General features: G+C 42.5%; 1 protein-coding gene across 3 annotated transcripts in view; it reads left to right on the top strand.

The window, feature by feature from the left end:
• The window catches only part of KREMEN1 (kringle containing transmembrane protein 1), a 144,604-nt gene that overhangs the window by 54,996 nt on the left and 72,119 nt on the right, over positions 1-17,489 (top strand). The window contains exon 15 of one of the 3 annotated variants that reach the window (XM_077834745.1): positions 13,968-14,064. The exons of 1 other annotated variant lie outside the window; for it this stretch is intronic. In XM_077834745.1, the coding sequence (XP_077690871.1) occupies positions 13,968-14,064 (97 nt within the window). Of the gene's footprint in view, positions 1-7,544; positions 8,785-13,967; positions 14,065-17,489 lie in introns of those variants that run through there. One more of the 3 variants, XM_077834746.1, reaches the window with a different exon arrangement.

Below are 17,489 nucleotides of genomic sequence, written 5' to 3'. Positions count from 1 at the left end.
CTCCATGATTTTTCTGGGGACTGAGGTGAGGCTGACTGGCCTGTAGTTCCCAGGATCCTCCCTCTTCCCTTTTTTAAAGATTGGCACTACATTAGCCTTTTTCCAGTCATCCGGGACTTCCCCCGTTTGCCACGAGTTTTCAAAGATAATGGCCAATGGCTCTGCAATCACAGCCGCCAGTTCCTTTAGCACTCTCGGATGCAACTCGTCCGGCCCTATGGACTTGTGCACGTCCAGCTTTTCTAAATAGTCCCTAACCACCTCTTTCTCCACAGAGGGCTGGCCATCTATTCCCCATGTTGTGATGCCCAGCACAGCAGTCTGGGAGCTGACCTTGTTAGTGAAGACAGAGGCAAAAAAAGCATTAAGTACATTAACTTTTTCCACATCCTCTGTCACTAGGTTGCCTCTCTCATTCATTAAGGGGCCCACACTTTCCTTGGCTTTCTTCTTGTTGCCAACATACCTGAAGAAACCCTTCTTGTTACTCTTAACATCTCTCGCTAGCTGCAGCTCCAGGTGCGATTTGGCCCTCCTGATTTCATTCCTACATGCCCGAGCAATATTTTTATACTCTTCCCTGGTCATATGTCCAACCTTCCACTTCTTGTAAGCTTCTTTTTTATGTTTAATTTTTTTTGGTTAGTTTCAGCCATTGTGCTAAGATCTTGGGTTAGGGTGCAGCTGATGGCATGAAGGCTTGTATGCTGAACCGTTAAGGCAGTCATCTGCATACATGAATTTCCTTGACTCCATCGCTGGCATATTCATGATGTGTAGATTAAAAAGTATCAGGGCCAGGACAGAGCCCTGAGGGTTGCCCTGCAAAGGTGACTGCAAATGCTGTCACCTCTCATCTTCTTTCTAACAGCAAGATGCCAGCAGAAAAAATTACATGCCAGGAGGTCCAGTGGGAATTCCACAAGAACCAGCAATGCTCAGAGGAATCCCCACTCTCCTCTCCATATTCTGTCAAGGAGATCAACGTTGCATAGTTGGAAACCAAAAGCCAGAAAGCTGCAGCGGTTGATGGCATTCCTCCAGAGTTTCTCAAGAACCGGGGGAGACGGGGACAGGATTAGCTGCTGATGCTTTTTACTGCTGTGCATAGAACCAGAGAAGTGCCAACAAGCTGGTGACAGGCAACAGTGGTTGCCCTACTGAAGCCTGAGAAATCTCCAGAGGGTGCAGCCAGCTACCACTCCATCTCTCTCCTCTCAGCCACCAGCAAACTCATGGAATGGGCACTGCACCGCTGTCTGTCTGATATTATCAAAGACATCCTCCCAACAGAGCAGGCCAGATTTTGCCTGAAGAGGAACAGCTGTGACCAACTAGCTTCACTTACCAGCCACATTGGGGCAGGATTCCAACGTAAATTGAAGACGAGGATTGCCCTTGTTGAACTAGCCTCAGCATATGACAGTGCCTGGAGACAGGGCCTCCTCCTCAAGATCTCCTGCATCATTCACTACCAGCAAACGATCCATCTCTTGCCAGTGATGACCAGTGACCTTCGCTTTAAGGTGCACCTTAATGGCCAGATCAGTAAACCAAACACCAGTAACAGGTAGACAATAGCCTGTTGTATATCTCTTAACTGCAATGCAAATAGCAGTGCCCTGATGATCAGTCTGCCAAGCCAAGATCAGCATCTGGATGAAAAGCAGTTGATTGAAGTTAAACCCAAGCAAGTTAACATGGTTGGGAAGAAGAAAACAATTTGAAGACCATGTCACTTTGCTTTCTGCAGCCTAAGGGTCCTCTTGGAGTGCTCATTTCTGCGACAGCTGCAAAAATGTTTTCTTCCATCTATAACTAGCACCCCGTTTTAAAATCAGTAACCTGGCCACAGTGACCCTGTCTTTTTTGTCCTCCAGGCAGAACTATTACAACTCTCTGTTCCTAGGTATGAGTACAGTAACATTAAAAAAAGCTTAATTTAGTCCAGAAGGCAGGCACCTACTTTCTCAGTAACACCACTCTCAAGATCACTTACTCTAGAGCACTGCTCACTAAACTTGCTCTGGCTCACCACAGAATGCCAGGTCAAATTCAGGGTCACTATTTCAAATTTATTAAGATTTTTATTCTTTAAATTTATTCATGTTTCTGGCTTAGTAACTAGAGCTATTGAAATGAAGTAGTGATGAATGAGGAAAATTCAGGAAAGTGGGGAGAGAGAAGGTAAAGTAAAAACACCTGTGATTTTCCAGAATCCTATTTTGTATTTAAAATTTCAAACCAAAACTATGCAGTGAGGCTTGAATAGTGTTGCTTTCTGTTTTGTTTTCTTTAATTAGTTTCCATAGAAATGTTCTGCTAATGATTATTCTGATATGCTTCTAATTATACTCACACTACAAGGCTTTGCTTCTGCTACAGCAGCTTCTTTTTGCAAAATAGCTTGTAGCAAGGAAGTCAGAAACAACCCCTGGAAAAGAAACTTCAGGCATCCAACAAAACACGTATAAAAATCAACCAAACACTTAATAATTTTGGAAAACAAAATCTTAACGTATGTATTGTTTTCCTGATAGAGAGGGATTTGGCATTGTTTACCTGCATCTGGTTGCATTCTCTGTGTACACATGCACACACACACACATAGAATCAAGTGCTATTCACCTTCCGAGGCTTACATTTTCCAGGTTTGGTCTCTGTGTCAATGTGGTTATTTTTTGGAAAGTTGATACAAAATCCCATCAGCCTTTTTTAAGATGAAAAAAATCAGGTTTTCCTCAGTATGTGTTCCAGGAGAATAGCTCAAAAATATCTAAAAATAAAGCCAGATAATTTCAAGTTAGAAATAAGGCCTTGTCTGCATTAGAAAGGGTTTTTCAGTATCACTATACCAACAAACCTGCCTAGTAGAGACACAGCTTATACTGGCAAAAGCATTCTTTTGCTAGTATTGTTATACCAGTTCTCTAACCAAAGTAAGCCATCCCAGCAAAAGGACATTTTTGCTAGTGTAACTGCATCTATGCTAGGGCTTTTGCCAAGATAGCCATGTGATTTCTTTTTCACACTCCCCAACAACAGCATGGCTCTGGGAAGAAGGATACAGGAGTTTGAGGCACAAGTCATGTTCTCGTCCATCCTCCCTGTTGAAGAAAAAGGCCCAGGGGCCATCGAATTGTGGAGGTAAATGTGTGGTTGCGCAGGTGGTGTCTGAGAGAGGACTTCGGATTCTTCAACCTTGGGATGTTGTTCCAGGAAGAAGGAGTGCTAGGAAGAGATGGGCTCCACCTAACAAAGAGAGGGAAGAGCATCTTCACAGGCAGGCTTGCTAACTTAGTGAGGAGGGCTTTAAACTAGGTTTGCCGGGGGATTGTGACCTAAACCCAGAGGTAAGTGGGGAAGTGGGATACCGGGAGGAAAAACAACAGGGGAGGCCTCCTGATTCATACTGAGAAAAATAGGGCAATTGGCTGTTTATCTTAGGTGCCTGTACATGAATGCAAGAAGCCTGGGAAGCAAGCAGGAAGAATTGGCACAGTCAAGGAACTATGATGTGATTGGAATAACAGAGACTTGGTGGGGTAACTCACATGACTAGAGCACTGTCATGGATGGGTATAAACCGTTCAGGAAGGAGAGGCAGGGGAGAAAAGGTGGAGAAGTTGCACTCTATGTAAGAGAGCAGTATGATTGCTCAGAGCTCCAGAATGAAACTGGAGAAAAACGTGTTAAGAGTGTTGGGTTAAGTTTAGAGGTGAGATCAACAAGGTTGATGTCGTGGTGGGCGTCTGCTATAGATCACCAGACCAGGAGGATGAGATAGACAAGGCTTTCTTTGGACAACTAACAGAAGTTTCCAGGTCACAGGCCCTGGTTCTCATGGGGGACTTCAATCACCATGACATTTGTTGGGAGAGCAATACAGCAGTGCACAGACAATCCAGGAAGTTTTTGGAGAGTGTTAGAGACAACTTCCTGGTTCAAGTGCTGGTGGAACCAACTAGGGGCCATACTCCTCTTGACCTGCTGCTCACAAACAGGGAAGAATTGGTAGGGGAAGTAGAAGTGGGTGGCAACCTGGGTGACCATGAGATGGTTGAGTTCAGGATCCTAACAAAAGGAAGAAAGGAGAGCAGCAGAATACATACCCTGAACTTCAGAAAAGGAGACTTTGACTCCCTCAGGGAACTGATGGGCAGGATCCCCTGGGAGGCTAATATGAGGGGGAAAGGAGTCCAGGAGAGCTGGCTGTATTTTAAAGAAGCCTTATTGAGGGTTCAGGAACAAACCATCCCAACGTGCAGAAAGAATAGCAAATATGGCAGGCGACCAGTTTGACTTAACAGATAAATCTTCAGTGAGTTTAAACACAAAAAGGAAGCTTAGAAGAAGTGGAAACTTGGATAGATGACTAGGGAGGAGTATAAAAATATTGCTCAAGCTTGCAGGAGTGTAATCAGGAAGACCAAAGCACAACTGGAGTTGCAGCTAGCAAGGGATGTGAAAGGTAACAAGAAGGGTTTCTACTAGGGCTGTCAAATGATTAAAAAAATTAATCACGATTAATCGCACTGTTAAATATTTATTTAAATATTTTTGAATGTTTTCTACATTTTCAAATATATTAATTTCAATTATAACATGGAATACAAAGTGTACAGTGCTCACTTTATATTTATTTTTATTACAAATATTTGCACTGTAAAAAACAAAAGAAATAGTATTTTTCAATTCACCTAATACAAGTACTGTAGTGCAATCTCTTTGTCATGAAAGTTGAATTTACAAATGTAGAATTCTGTGCAAAAAATAACTGCATTCAAAAATGTAACAATGTAAAACTTTAGAGCCTACAAGTCCACTCATTCTCATTTCTTGTTCAACCAATCGCTCAGACAAACAAGCTTGTTTACATTTGAAGGAGATAATGCTGCCTGCTTCTTGTTCAGAATGTCACCTGTAAGTGAGAACAGGCGATTACATGGCACTGTTGCAGCCGGCATTGCAAGATATTTACATGCCAGATGCGCTAAAGATTCATATGTCTCTTCATGCTTCATCCACCATTCCAGGGAACATGCGTCCAGGCTGATGACAGGTTCTGCTCGATAACAATCCAAAGCATTGCGAACCGACGCATGTTCATTTTCATAATCCAAGTCAGATGCCACCAGCAGAAGGTTGATTTTTCTTTTTTAGTGGTTCAGGTTCTGTAGTTTCTGCATTGGAATGTTGCTCTTTTAAGACTTCTGAAAGCTTGCTCCACACCTCATCCCTCTCAGATTTTGGAAGGTACTTCAGATTCTTAAAATTTGGGTTGAGTGCTATAGCTATCTTTTGAAGTCTCACACTGGTACCTTCTTTGTGTTTTGTCAAATCTGCAGTGAAAGTGTTCTTAAAATGAACAACATGTGCTGAGTCATCATTCGAGACTACTAGAACATGAAATATATGGTAGAATGTGAGTAAAACAGAGCAGGAGACATACAGTTCTCCACCAAGGAGTTCAGTCACAAATTTAATGAATGCATTATTTTTTAACGAGCGTCATCAGCATGAAAGCATGTCCTCTGGAATTGTGGCTGAAGCATGAAGGGGCATATGAATGTTTAGCATATCTGTCATGTAAATACCTTGTAATGCTGGTTACAAAAGTGCCAGGCGAATACCTGTTCTCGCTTTCTGGTGACATTGTAAATAAGAAGCAAGCAGCAGTATCTCCTGTCAATGTAAACAAACTTGTTTGTCTTAACAATTGGCTGAGCAAGAAGTAGGACTGAGTGGACTTGTAGGCTCTAAAGTTTTACATTGTTTTGTTTTTGAGTGCAGTTCTGTAACAAAAAAATCTACATTTGTGAGTTGCATTTTCATGATGAAGAGATTGCACTACAGTACTTGTATGAGGTGAACTGAAAAGGACTATTTCTTTTGTTTATCATTTTTACAGCAGAAATATTTGTAATCAAAAATAATAATACAAAGTGAGCAATGTACACTTTGTATTCTGTGTTGTAATTGAAATCAATATATTTGAAAATGTAGAAAAACATCCAAAATATTTAATACATTTCAATTGGTATTCTATTGTTTAACAGTGCGATTAAAACTGCGAATAATTGCGATTAATTTTTTTAATCGTGATTAATTTTTTGGGGTTAATCGCATGAGTTAACTGTGATTAATTGATAGCCCTAGTTTCTACAGGTATGTTAGAAACAAGAAGGTGGTCAGGGAAAGTGTTGGACCCTTACTTACTGAATGGGGAAGGCAACCTAGTGACAAATGATGTGGGGAAAAAGCTGAAGTACTCAATGCTTTTTTTGCCTTGGTCTTCACAGACAAGGTCAGCTCCCAGACTGCTTCACTGGGCAGCACAGTATGGAGAGGAGGTGAGCAGCTCTCAGTAGTGAAAGAACAGGTTAAGGACTATTTAGAAAAGCTGGACATGCACAAGTCCATGGGTCTGGATCTAATACATCCCAGAGTGCTGAGGGAATTGGCTGATGTGATTGCAGAGCCATTGGCCATTATCTTTGAAAACTTGTGGTGATTGGGGGAAGTCCTGGATGATTGGAAAAAGAAAAATACAGTGCCCATCTTTAAAAAAGGGAAGAAGGAGAATCCGGGGAACTACAGACTGGTCAGCCTCACCTCAGTCCCTGGAAAAATCATGGAGCAGGTCCCCAAGGAATCCATTTTGAAGCATGTGGAAGAGAGGAAGGTGATCAGGAACAGTCATCATGGATTCACCAAGGCCAAGTCATGCCTTACCAACCTGATTGCCTTCTATGATGAGATAACTGGCTCTGTGGATATGGGGAAAGCGGTGGACGTGATATATCTTGACTTGAGCAAAGCTTTTGATACAGCCTCCCACAATATTTTTGCCAGCAAGTTAAAAAAGTATGGATTGGATAAATGGACTATAAGGTGGACAGAAAGCTGTCTAGATCATTGGGCTCAACAGGTAGTGAACAATGGCTCAATGTCCAATTGGCAGCTGGTATCAAGCAGAGGGGTCAGTCCTGGAGCTGGTTTTGTTCAACATCTTTATTAATGATCTGGATGATGGGATAGATTGCACCCTCAGCAAGTTCGTGGATGACACTAAGGGTATGTCTACACTACAAAATTACGTCAATATTATAGAATTCAATTTTTATAAATTGATTTTATACGGTCGATTGCGTATGTCCACACTAAGCACATTAAGTTGGCGGAGTGCGTCCTCACTACCTTGCTAGCATCGACTTATGGAGAGGTGCACTGTGGGTAGCTATCCCACAGTTCCCCCAGTCTCCACCACCCACTGGAATTCTGGGTTAAGCTCCCAATGCCATATGTGGCAAAAACATTGTTGTGGGTGGTTTTGGGTACATGTCGTCAGTCGCCCCTCCCTCCGTGAAAGCAACAACAGACAATCATTTCGCACCTTTTTTCTGTGTGGACGCCATACTGCTTTCAGCAGACAGTGCAGTAGGAGTGCTAAACATCGTCATCCACTGCTTCCCCTGCAACTCTGCTCTGCTGCTATTTTCTCAATAGCGAATTTCTCCATGTTGTCTGTCATGGGCTCCCAGGTATGTGTGTTCTTCCTTGGGAAATGTGCGCAGTGCTAACCGTCATCCTCCACTGCTTCCGCTGCAACTCTGCTCTCCTGCTCTCATGAATCCATCTCACAGGTCCTCTCGTCGTTCTCTATAAATATCTGTTCTCGTGGCATCCGTCGTCAGCCACTGCTTCCACTGCAACTCTGCTCTCCTGCAGATGCCATACCACGGCAAGCATACCAAGATGAGAGCAGTCCTCACAGTTCACAAGTGAGTGGTGATAGCCTTTGGAAGCTTGCAACACCAGATAGCTACCGGTCAGTCAGGAATCAATTTGGAGTGGGCAAATCTGCTGTGGGGGCTGCTGTGATCCAAGTAGCCAAAGCAATCACTGAGCTGCTGCTATCAAAGGTAGTGACTCTGGGAAATGTGCAGGTCATAGTGGATGACTTTGCTGCAATGGGATTCCCTAACTCTGGTGGGGCGATAGATGGAACACATATCCTTATCTTGGGACCGGACCACCTTGGCAGCCAGTACGTAAACCGTAAGGGGTACTTTTCAATGGTACTGCAAGCACTGGTGGATCACAAGGGACGTTTCACCAACATCAACGTGGGATGGCCAGGAAAGGTACATGACGCTCGCATCTTCAGGAACTCTGGTCTATTTCAAAAGCTGCAGAAAGGGACTTACTTCCCAAGCCAGAAAATAACTGTTGGGGATGTTGAAATGCCTATAGTTATCCTTGAGGACCTAGCCTACTCCTTAATGCCATGGCTCATGAAGCCATACACAGGCAGCCTGGACAGTAGTCAGGAGCTGTTCAGCTATAGGCTGAGCAAGTGCAGAATGGTCGTAGAATGTGTATTTTGGACGTTTAAAAGCGCACTGGCACAGTTTACTGACTCGGTTAGACCTCAGCGAAACCAATATTCCCATTGTTATTGTTGCTTGCTGTGTGCTCCACAATATCTGTGAGAGTAAGGGGGAGACATTTATGGTGGGGTGGGAGGTTGAGGCAAATCGCCTGGCCACTGATTACATGCAGCCAGACACCAGGGCGATTAGAAGAGCACAGCAGGGCGCGCTGCTCATCAGAGAAGCTTTGTAAACCAGTTTCATGACTGGCCAGGCTACAGTGTGACAGTTCTGTTTGTTTCTCCTTGATGAAAACCCGCCTCCTGGGTTCACTCTACTTCCCTGTAAGCCAACCACCCTCCCTCCTTCGATCACCGCTTGCAGAGGCAATAAAGTCATTGTTGTTTCAGAATCATGCATTCTTTATTAATTCATCACACAAGTAGGGGGATAACTGCCAAGGTAGCCCGGGACGGGTGGGGGAGGAGGGAAGCACCAGGTGGGTGGTGGATAAGGGGAGGAGGGAAGGACAAGGCCACACTGCACTTCAAAACTTATTGAATGCCAGCCTTCTGTTGCTTGGGCAGTCCTCTAGGGTGGAGTGGTTGGGTGCCCGGAGTGGCCCCCTGCCCCCACGTTGTTGGGCATCTGGGTGGGGAGGCTATGGAACTTGGGGAGGAGGGCAGGTGGTTATACAGGGGCTGCATCAGTGGTCTGTGCTTCTGCTGCCTTTCCTGCAGCTCCACCAGATGCCGGAGCATATCAGTTTGATCCCCCAGTAGCCTCAGCATTGCATCCTGCCTCCTCTCATCATGCTGCCGCCACCTCTCCTCTTGCTTCCGCAACCTCTCATCTTGCTCGTCCCTCCTGTCCTTGCATTCATTTTCTGCTTTCCTGGACCCTACCAATGTTTGCTTCCATGCATTCTGCTGAGCTCTTTCAGTGCAGGACAACTGCATGAGCTCAGAGAACATTTCATCGCGAGTGTGGTTTATTTCACCTTTTTATCTGTGCTAGCCACTGGGACGGAGATGATGGGGGAGTGTTGAAACATTTGCTGCTATGGGAGGAAAAAAAGGGAGAGTAGTATTTAAAAAGACACATTTTAGAGAACAATGGGTAGACTCTTTCACGGTGAACCAAGCTGTTAACTTTACATAGCACATGTGCTTTTGCTACAAAGTTGCATTTTGCCTCTTATATTGAGGGCCTGCCAGTTTGGTGTGTGAGATCACACACGCAGGGCCGGGCAACAGAATTCGGCTTGCAGGCAGCCATGGTAAGCCACAGTCTTTCGGCTTCTTCAACCTTCATAACATATGGGAATAGTTTCAAACAGCAGCGCCCTCCTTTCCCATACCAAGCACCTGTTGGGTTGGCCATTTAAAAGGAGGGGCTGCGGTTTTTGGGTTGACGTGCAGCACAAACCCAACTAACCTCCCCCCCCCCAATTCTCTGGGATGATCGCTTCACCCCTCCTCCCACCACGTGACTAGTATTGGGGAAGATCCCTGGGAGCCAAACGCAAACAGCTCAGCGTGAACGGGCCCCCCCCCACACCACGTGGCTAAAAGCGGGGATGATTTCTTTTCAGCCACAGGCAAACAGCCCAGCAGGAATGGCTACCTCTGAATGTCCCCTTAATAATGTCCTTGGAGGATTTTCCAGACATGTTAACAGACTTTTCCAGTAGCTGTACTGGCCGCGAATGCATCCCAAGTCTTCAGGGAAAATTAATCATTAAACACGCTTGCTTTTAAACCATGTATTATATATACAAAGGTACACTCACCAGAGGTGACTTCTCCAGCTTCATGGTCCGGGAGCCTGCCTTGGGAGGGTTGGAAGGGTATTGGCTTCAGGGTCATAAACAGTTCCTGGCTGTCAGGGAGAACGGTTTCTCCACTTGCCTGTTGTGTGCTATCCTCCTCCTCCTCATCATCATCATCTTCGTCATCCCCCAAATCCTCATCCCTGTTGCATGAGACTCCCCCCTTGCAGGTGTCCACAGACGGGTGGATTAGTGGTAGGGGCACCCCCTAGAATTGTATGCAGCTCATCATAGAAGCGGCATGTCTGGGGCTTTGACCCGGAGCGGCCATTTGCCTCTTTGGTTTTTTGGTAGGTTTGCCTGAGCTCCTTAATTTTCATGCAGCACTGCTGCAGGTCCTGTTATAGGCTCTGTCCATCATGCCTTTGGAGCTTTTTTCAATATATTGGCATTTCGTCTTTTGGAATGGAGTTCTGATAGCACGGATTCATCTCCCCATACAGCGATCAGATCCAATACCTCCCATTCAGTCCATGCTGGATCTCTTTTGGGATTCAGGGACTGCGATGGTCACCTGTGCTGATGAGCTCTGCATAGTCACCTTTGCTGATGAGGTCACCATGCTGGCCAAACAGGAAATGAAATTAAAAAGTTCCCAGTGCTTTTCTTGTGTACCTGGCTAGTGCATCTGAGTTGAAAGTGCTGTCCAGAGCAGTCACAATGGAGCACTCTGGGATAGGCCAATACCATCAAATTGCGTCCACACTACCCCAAATTCGACCCGGCAATGTCAATTTCAGCGCTAATCCCCTCATTGGGGAGGAGTACAGAAATTGATTTTAAGAGCCCTTTAAGTCAACAAAAATGGCTTTGTTGTGTGGATGGGTGCAGGGTTAAATCGATCTAACGACGCTAAATTCGACCTAAACTCGTAGTGTAGACCAGGGCTAAGCTGGGGTGAGAGGTAGATACACTGGGGAGTAGGGATAGGGTCCAGAGTAACCTAGACAAATCGGAGGATTGGGCCAAAACAAATCTGATGATGTTCAAAGCCTTTCCTGGATGCCATGTTTGTGAAGGAATGCACATTGGAAATGCTGGAGGAGCTTTTTGCCGGAGATAAAAATAAAGATGACGTTGTTGCAAATTCCCTTGTCTGATTCCATGGCAGTGTAAAAATTGGAGGTAATTTACTAGGATTATTTGTCAGCACTGCTTTCTGATTTGAAAACACCAAATACATGTCTCTTGCGGTGGACAAATCAAGCAATTTAAATGACACTGCCTGGCTATTGTTGTGTGTTAGATTTTATGATGGTAAAATTTTCAAGGAAGAAATTTTGTGCTTAATACTATTAGAAACTTACACCACAGGAGAGATAATTTTTGAAAAGGTAAAAAAAGGTAAAAGACTTTTTTGGGGGGGAAAAGGTTTATTTGTGCAGAAATTTAAATTGTTTGTTAGAGATGAAGGTCCCTCCATGACAGTGGAAGTGAATGGCTTTGCTTCATGTTTGGCAGTGATACAATCTTCATTAAGTCCATGCATCATTCACCAGACTGTCCTGTGTGCTAAGTAGTCTGGGGACTTGAAAAAAAAATGGGTATTGTGATGAGATTAGTGAACTACATAAACTCAATTTTTAGCTTACAGCATTGTCTTTTTAAAGCTCTTTTACAAGAGTTTTCAGCTGTATCCAGTGATCTGTTGCAACACATTGATGTTCACTGGTTAAGTAGGGGGCATGTGTTAGAAAGGTTTTGTGCGCTTCGTAAAGAAATAATAGAAATTCTTTCAAACCATAAGACCAACAAGGACTGCAAGTTCCTGTAATTTGTGAATGATGTCTCCTTTATATCACAGGTAGCTTTTCTGTACGATAGTACTGGTCACTTGAATTCCCTCAACTTGCAGCTCCAAGGCTGTGCAAGTAGAGTTGGGAATCTGTTTGAAAAAGTGTCTTTCAGACAGACTTAATAGGAAAGATTGTGCACTTTCCCACATTGCGTTTTGTTGCTACAGATGAAACTTTGATGGAAACAATGCAAGAATTCCTAAACAACCTGATAGAAAATTTAAAATGATTTGAGAATTTTAAAATTCCAAAGGATTTGCTTTTATTTGTTCATGATGAGTGTGTCGTCTCTGGTGATGGATCTTGCTTCTGAAGCAAAGAACATTCTTGATTCAGTTGATGAAGGTGCTTTTCAGTTAGAAATTGTAAGGCTTCAGAGTTCAGATATATTAAAGGCAAAATTCTGAGAAGTTGGACTTCGTGATTTCTGGATTCAATATGCTGGCCAGTTTCAGAATAGCCAGAATCTAGCCATCTATCTTTTAACAAATATCTATGAATTTATGAAACAATGTTCGGATCAACGTACCTCTGTGAATCTGGGTTTTCTACCATGAACAGTATAAAAAAAACAACACAGCAATCACCTGACAGATGAGCATCTTCACCAGTGGTTGTGCCTTGCCCAAACCATTTGCAAACCACTCTTCACAAAGCTTGCCAGAGATCATCGATGTCACCTCTCTAGTTAGAGATTGCCAGAAGCATAGGTAATAATGTTGTTTTATAAACTTTGTTAAAAGATTGCAACATAAGTATCAGTGTTTCTATCAAGGTCTTTATTTATTGGCAGCTGAAGGTTTGTTGTGTTTTTTTATTTTGTCAACGTTCTGCGCAGATGGCCTGCCTCTTTGGTCATAAAATTCTAATATCGGCCTGCGGGTAGATCTAATTGAGTATCGCTGCCGCAAGTGTAGGGACTGCATTTCTGCCTGTCCTTTTTGCAAATTGTGCAAAGGGGAAAAGGCTCCTCACATATCCCCCAAAACCCTACACATTGGTAAAGGTATGACCGACCCAGGCCCTGTAGTAATACTGCTGTTAATATTTACTGGGATTAGAAACAAGTAATAAAGCGCAACTCAAAAATGTTCACATCTGATTTCTTTGGACTTTAACTTCATTATCAAATTTCAGAATAAAAAAATTTTTTACTTTTATTATGTTTGTACATCTAAATGTGTATAAATGGCAATGCAAACATCATATACTTCAACATATACAAGTAGCAGAACAGTCACTTTTTTCCATCTCCCATCAAAAGCTTAGGAAAATGGATGTGTATTTTCAAGTCTCACTTTTCATGTTTTTTTGCACAAAATCTTTAATAACTTCGTTGTCATATACTTTTGAGCCAATTTCAACTTTACTGAACAGCAAAACCCACAATATATCTGTTGGTTCTTTTGAGACTATTACAAATATTTATCAATTTTAGCTTTGAAAAGTTTTGATCTCCTGAAAAAAAATTCACAGGTAAGGTAAGGGCAGTGTGCAGGGCAAGAATGCTATTTGGGAAGAGGTCACCTTTCTTTTTCTTGTTGATAAACTGAAAGGTATGTTGAAGCTCTGGGGGTTGTGAGTTTATATATAACTGTGTAGGTTCATAGTAGTTAAACATTAACCACTAATGTTAATTGGATTGACAGTTCAGTGGGTTTTATCAGATTAACAAACATCTAGAAATCTCACTCATGACCACGTTCAAATACAAGTTGCTTGCCAAGATCATATAGGTATATCTCACTTAAGCAATTCCCTGCCCGTGCAGGGGCCTTAGGCATTTGTTTACATCAATCCCTCTATTCTCTGCCTGTGGCACACAATAGCTTAGTTTTCCAAGGGTTGTAATATTATGGTCTACTTTTGGTGGTTGAATTTAGTGAGTGGGGGTGTTGGTGGCCAGGGATTCGCATGAAGGGAAAATGTCACAGTTCCACTGGTTTTCTCTTTCCCCTTTTGCAGATAACAACCAAGCAGTTCTCTTTTCCTGTATTTTTGGAATTCTTGGCTTTGTAATTCTTGTGGTTCTAATCTTCCTGCTGTGCAGAAAGCAGAAGAGGTAAGGAATCATTCTAGTAAGTTGTTACAGATATCTGAGCAATTGAGAGAGGAAAGGATTTTTAGTCAGAATATTTTAATTTCTTTGGGGTATTTTGTCTTCTATACCTAAAAAGTGTCATTTCAAAACAGACATGGTGACACCCAAGTGATACATTTTTTTAGGTGGTTCAACAATTTGTCACAAGGTTCCATAATTTATCATGCACCTTTGACCATTTCTCTTCCTCTCTTGTCACAAATCCATCAACTTTGGGCATGCTTCTAATATCTCTTATGAAAAAGTCTAGTAGAATTTAATAGGAAACAATCAGCTTTCTCTGTAGGGTTGTCAGCTATCTGGAGTAGCTCACAAGCACGAGTGCTAACCTCAAGGGCAGACTGTCAAGAAGCAGGGAACCCCAAATTGGTTGAGAGTTCTATATTAAGTTTTCACCAACCAAGTAACAAGTGTGAACTCCTCAAACACTATGGTTTCCTAATCGTGGAGTCCCAGACAGTCCCCTTGGGTACTCCCATCTGTCTTGCCATCCAGGCAAACTTGCCTTTGTGATAGATGGTCCTTTACACCAAAAATCATAACAATATTCAGGTTACTCCCAGTCCCAAAGGACTAGCCACTTACCCCAAGTCAATCGCACCTTAGACCTCACACCAAAGACTATGCTTGTAGCCAATCCTATAACTAAAGATTTATTAACTAAGAAGAAGAAATGAGAGTTATTTACAAAGTTAAGCCAAGTAAACAAACACACAAATGAGTTACAGTCTTAGGTTCCAAAAGGTGATAGAAGCTACTGAGATATACAAGCTTTCTATGTCCTTTAGCGCTAAGCAGCTTTGGGATCCCTTGCTTATGCTTGGAAATATTGCCCTCTCCAAATTCCAAGCAGTATAGTGATACAGTTCCTTCAGGTCTGGGATTTTTATTCCCTTCTTCCAGAGTTCAAAGTGATGGGACAAGTGTTTGCACCCATCTCCTCTTCATGGGGGATTGGAGGTGGGTGTAATCAACCAAGTCTTTGTCCTTTGATGTTTCACAATGACTCATTTGGTTTCAGTGGGCCTTATTCTGTGCAGGACCATCACTTTGCATTAATTAATGCTTCTTTCCTGTTTGATGAGTTACACAGTTACAGAGGTTTACAATGCAAACAGTCAATATAACTTTATACCACGTGTCAAGGTTCCTTCCCCACTCTGAACTCTAGGGTACAGATGTGGGGACCCGCATGAAAGACCCCCTAAGCGTATTTCTACCAGCTTAGGTTAAAACTTCCCCAAGGCACAAAGTCTTTGCCCTAGAATTAGGTAAACGCTGCCACCACCAAGTGATTTAACCATAATCAGGGAAAGGACCACTTGGAGTTGCTATTTCCCCAAAATATCCCCCCAAGCCCTTACACCCCCTTTCCTGGGGAGGCTTGAGAATAAACAAGATGAACACAGACCACTCTTGGATTTTTAAGACTCAAAAAACCCAATCAGATTCTTATAAAACAGAACTTTATCAGAAGAACAAGAAAAGATAAGAGAACAACTCTGTAAAATCAGAATGGAAGATAATCTTACAGGCAGTCAGATTCAAAACAGAGAGAATCCATCTAGGCAAAACCTTAAATTACAAAAAGACACAAAAACAGGAATACACATTTCCTCCAGCACAGCAAATTTTACAAGCCAAAACAAAGAAAACCTAACACATTTTCTAGCTAGATTACTTACTAACTTTACAGGAATTGGAGGGCTTGCATCCTTGATCTGTTCCGGCAAAGGTATCATGCAGACAGATCAAAGCCTTTTCCCCCCCTCCAGATTTGAAAGTATCTTGTCCCCTCATTGGTTATTTTGGGTCAGGTGCCAGCCAGGTTACGTGAGCTTCTTAACCCTTTACAGGTAAAAGGACTTTGTCTCTGGCCAGGAGGGATTTTATAGCACTGTATACAGAAAGGTGGTTACCCTTCCCTTTATATTTATGACACCATGGGATACAGATGTTATAAGTGAGATCAATACAAGCAGTATCCTACAAGCATTTCATCAAATCTAAACACATTCTTACAAACTTAAATCTATTTTAGCAATGCTAGCACACGGGTCAGTCAGACTGGTTTCCAGCTATGCATTTGTTAGTATTCATGAAGCCTAGGGGCCTTGGCTTGAGCTGGCACCTGGTCTGCCAGCATCACAATAGTCTTTGAACCATCCTATGGAATTTAACAGAAAATTATATACTTCCTATAGAAACCTATAGGATAATGTAAAAGTCCTTCAGAAAGGTGATCATTTGCTATTAAATTCCATAACATTTTAAGAGAGAGATGTAATATATATCTGCAGAGAAGATTAAAATATCTTATATATATATGAGCCTGCAAAATGTTTTTTCTTTTCCACCAAGTATGGAATTTTCCCAAAAAAAGTTACATTAGCAAGTTCAAAGTTGGGATACTTAATTTATTGAAAAGCTATTTTAGCTAACTATTAGAGGTCTCTGTGACTTCTGGTCCCTGTACACATGGATTCATTTTGACTGTGGCATGTGGCTTTACAGGCAGAGAGATCTAAAAAATAATATTAATGAAACTTAAAATTCTCTATCGCTCCTTTTCTGAAAAGACAGTCACCATTATTGAATTTATGGAGAAGTGAGATGGGAAAACATATATGGCAGTAGTACTCAATGAAGCCCCAGACACCACCAACACTCTACCCATCACTGAAAATACAAACCAATTGATTCTGTCACCCAAAATCAGCTAATTCTGGTACTCCCCAGAACTCAAACCATTTAATGTTTCCTCCTACAAAACATACTTCTTTAATGTTGCCTCATACAATTAACACAGAATCCCCATACCACAACCCTCATGCATAATTGATATAGATTCCCATAGAATCTAGATACTTACCACAATTAATACAATGTCCTCACATACAGCATCAAACAGAAAATTCATGGAGAGCCCCCTTCACCACCTCCACATTTGGCAGAGTCCATATACATTACAGATTCCCACAGGGAGAACTCATCACAATTAATATATTCTCCCCTCCCAGGCCTGGGAAGCACAACAGCACTGGGAGATGTTCACACATCCCCATGACTGAGTAGGGAGCTGAGGGTGGAAAACCACCAGCTAACCATCAGCACATGGTCTGCCAGTAGAATTGATGAGGTGGGACAAACTGATGGTGGGATCACAAAGTGTAGATATGGCATGAGAGCCCATATTGGCAGTTTCTGAGCCCTGCATTTAAATTAATTTGTGATTCCTGCCCCCCCAACCCTATGATAAGAGGCATTTCCATAGTACACAGTGTTCTGTTAGCTTTTGTTCAACACATTAATAAAATGAGATAAAGTTACACAGTTCATAACTTCAATCTTCCAAAAACTGCCAATAAACCCTTCATGTCCCATCC

The sequence above is a fragment of the Eretmochelys imbricata genome, chromosome 15 (assembly GCF_965152235.1).
Source record: "Eretmochelys imbricata isolate rEreImb1 chromosome 15, rEreImb1.hap1, whole genome shotgun sequence".
Classification (NCBI taxonomy): Eukaryota; Metazoa; Chordata; order Testudines; family Cheloniidae; genus Eretmochelys; species Eretmochelys imbricata.
This window is presented reverse-complemented; position numbering and strand designations above follow the sequence as displayed.